At 43.9% G+C, this 2,774-nt stretch overlaps 1 protein-coding gene across 1 annotated transcript; it reads left to right on the forward strand.

Annotated features, from left to right (window-relative positions):
• The first annotated feature begins 821 nt into the window (after positions 1-821).
• On the forward strand, positions 822-1,757 carry LOC102383464 (olfactory receptor 4N2-like). The gene has a single exon (XM_006028200.1). It carries the CDS (start codon positions 822-824, stop codon positions 1,755-1,757), a length of 936 nt encoding a protein of 311 aa, XP_006028262.1.
• Positions 1,758-2,774: the final 1,017 nt, after the last annotated feature.

The raw sequence follows: 2,774 nt of genomic DNA on the forward strand, positions 1-2,774 counted from the left end.
CTTGCAGTTACATGTATTGGTGTACACAGTGTGGACCTAGGTTACTATGTGATCCAGAGTACTCTATATAACTGCCCTTTTCTCATTGGCATTTACTACACTGTCCTTACTGCAGTATCTGCTGGTTACACCAACAGACATTTTTAGCTAGTGAAAATAGTAAACGTGACCTGAGTCTGAGGCATGCTAGTGAAAAATATCGAAGGACAACTCCCCATGAGGAATTTTCCTTTTCTGTCACTCAGCCTCGTCTTTACTCATACCATTTTACAGTTATTCTGCATCAGTTATTAGTTAAGTTGACTTGCCTACCAACACAACAGGGAGCTCAGACTCAATGTGTGTGTCTACACATTCATAAATGCACAGTGGTTACTGCATGTTTAATTTAGTACTTGTATAACCAAGAACTAACTAAATGATCAGTAACCAGAGCTACTGTGCAGTAGTGCCAGTGAATGCCTTTTTGGTGACACGACTGCGCAGTAGCCTAATAATACTTTGCAGTAGTGTATTAGGACTGTCCATGGTGTGACGCACTACTATGCAGTGTTATTAACTTACTATGTAATTAGTGTCTTGTGTAGATGCGCCCAGTGAAAACCTGATTTTCAGTTGAGGACTGTTCAGCACTTGCACAATGCAGGGAGCTCATCCTTGGTCATGGTCTTTGAAATACTTGGTACAACAATGCTCTGATATTAGCTGCTCCCTGACCCAGACATTTTCATGAAAGCTACTATGACAGCTGTGTCACAAAATGACAACTACAAAGAATAACAAGAATTCATGCATGTGTTATAGGACTCCATACTGATGAAATGGAGCATCGAAACAGCACAAAGGTGACAGAGTTTGTGTTGCTAGGACTGTCTCAGACCCAGGGGGTCCAGCTGTTCCTCCTCGGCTTGTTTCTTCTCTTCTATTCACTGATCCTCCCAGCTAATGTCCTCATCATCCTCACCATCAATGGAGACCCCCATCTGGGCTCCCCCATGTATTTCTTCCTGGCCAGCCTGGCCTTCCTGGACATTTGTTACTGCTCTGTCACCCCACCAAGAATGCTGGCTGACTTCTTCTCCTGCCGCAAGGCTATCTCCTACGGGGCCTGCATGGCCCAACTATTCTTTCTTCACTTCTTAGGAGCAGCTGAGATGTTCCTGCTTATTGCCATGGCCTTTGACAGGTACATGGCCATCTGTAAGCCACTACACTATGCCACCGTGGTAAACAGGGGAGTCTGCTGGGCCCTGGTGGTGGCTTCCTGGATAGGAGGATTGATTCACTCCATCATCCAGTTTGTCTTTATTGCTCCTCTCCCTTTCTGTGGCCCCAACAAGCTGGACAACTTCTTCTGTGACATCCCCCAGGTGATCAAACTGGCTTGCACTGACACCTACATCTTGGAATTTATCATATTCTGCACAAGTGGCCTAGCTACCTGCATATGTTTCCTTCTTCTCCTGATCTCCTATGGGGTCCTGCTGGTCCGGCTGAGGGCAAGCTCTCCCAATGGGAAGAGCAAAGTAGCTTCCACCTGTGTCACCCACATCATGATTGTTTTTGTTATGTTCGGCCCAGCCATTTACCTCTACTGCAGGCCCTTCCGCAGCTTCCCTATGGACAAGGTGGTGGCCGTGTTCCACACTGTGGTCTTCCCCCTCATGAATCCCATGATCTACACACTGAGGAACAGGGAGATTCTCAGCGCTATGAAGAGGCTGCTGGGCAGATCTGGTCTCTGGAAAGGAAAATAGAACATGTCAGAATAAAAGAAATGCAGAAATCGGGATTTTTTGTTTTGCTGGGCAAGGTTTTGTTTGAGTTGTACTGGAGTAGCACTTTAATCATGGTATAGGTTCTGCAAATTAACCATGGAGTTCCTCTGAAGTATCTTTGAAATAATATTTTAGAAGTTGCAGTATCTGTGGAGTACAGTGATTCTTTACACTGTGGGTGTATCTGTATGTGCAATTTAATGTGCAATAGCCTATTTTGTTGCACATTAAAGTGTCATGTAAAAAACCATGCAATTACGCTAATACACAGTAAAATAGGCTACTGCGCATTACGCATCACTTAAAAATGTGCACTTTTCATTGTGCACACTGTAAATGGAATCCAGGTATCTTAGCTGGTTTGTGGATGCTATATTAGGTGGAATAGGATTGCTCCTAGTGGTTTACAGAGTTAAGTAGCAAATGTGGGGTTCATCTGAGAGGGGGGACACAAGATCTGGGCCACAATATCTGTGTGGTAACACTCTAGTTCCTTTGGATTTTTTTCCTTTTGTATCTGTGAATTGAGCCTGTAGCACCCAAAGAGTAATGCTATAGTGACTCTATGGTCAGAAAAGCAGAGTCTGAGAGCTGGGGAAAGTGGAAAAAAGTTGGGACTGAATGTGAGGTTGGCAGGGACACTGTGGTTGCACAAGGAGTAAAATTAAGTGGACTTCCCGCCCCCCCCCCCCATATAAAATAATGTTTGCTTTTTCTTAAGCCATTGTCAACACACTTCCCAAACCAGCCAAAATGATGATGAGCACACTGTTTTTTTAGTTCAGGCATATTAATATAAATGAATAATGGAATTTTGTGCTGCTTAGGAATTATTATACTGTAATTGCACCACTATATAAAGCTTTTCATCTGCCTTTTCCCTAGGATCCTAATTTTGTTTCAAACCTCTATTACTGCAGATACATTCAATATGTTGGCCCATAGAAGGAAAAGAAGGAAGCCCCCAGCCAATGGGAAACCAGCAGGGGCAGATCC

The sequence above is a fragment of the Alligator sinensis genome, unplaced genomic scaffold, assembly GCF_000455745.1.
Source record: "Alligator sinensis unplaced genomic scaffold, ASM45574v1 scaffold842_1, whole genome shotgun sequence".
Classification (NCBI taxonomy): domain Eukaryota; kingdom Metazoa; phylum Chordata; order Crocodylia; family Alligatoridae; genus Alligator; species Alligator sinensis.

Coding starts and splice junctions, on each gene's coding strand:
- LOC102383464 (XM_006028200.1), top strand. CDS start 822: ATGGAGCATCGAAACAGCACAAAGGTGACAGAGTTTGTGTTGCTAGGA.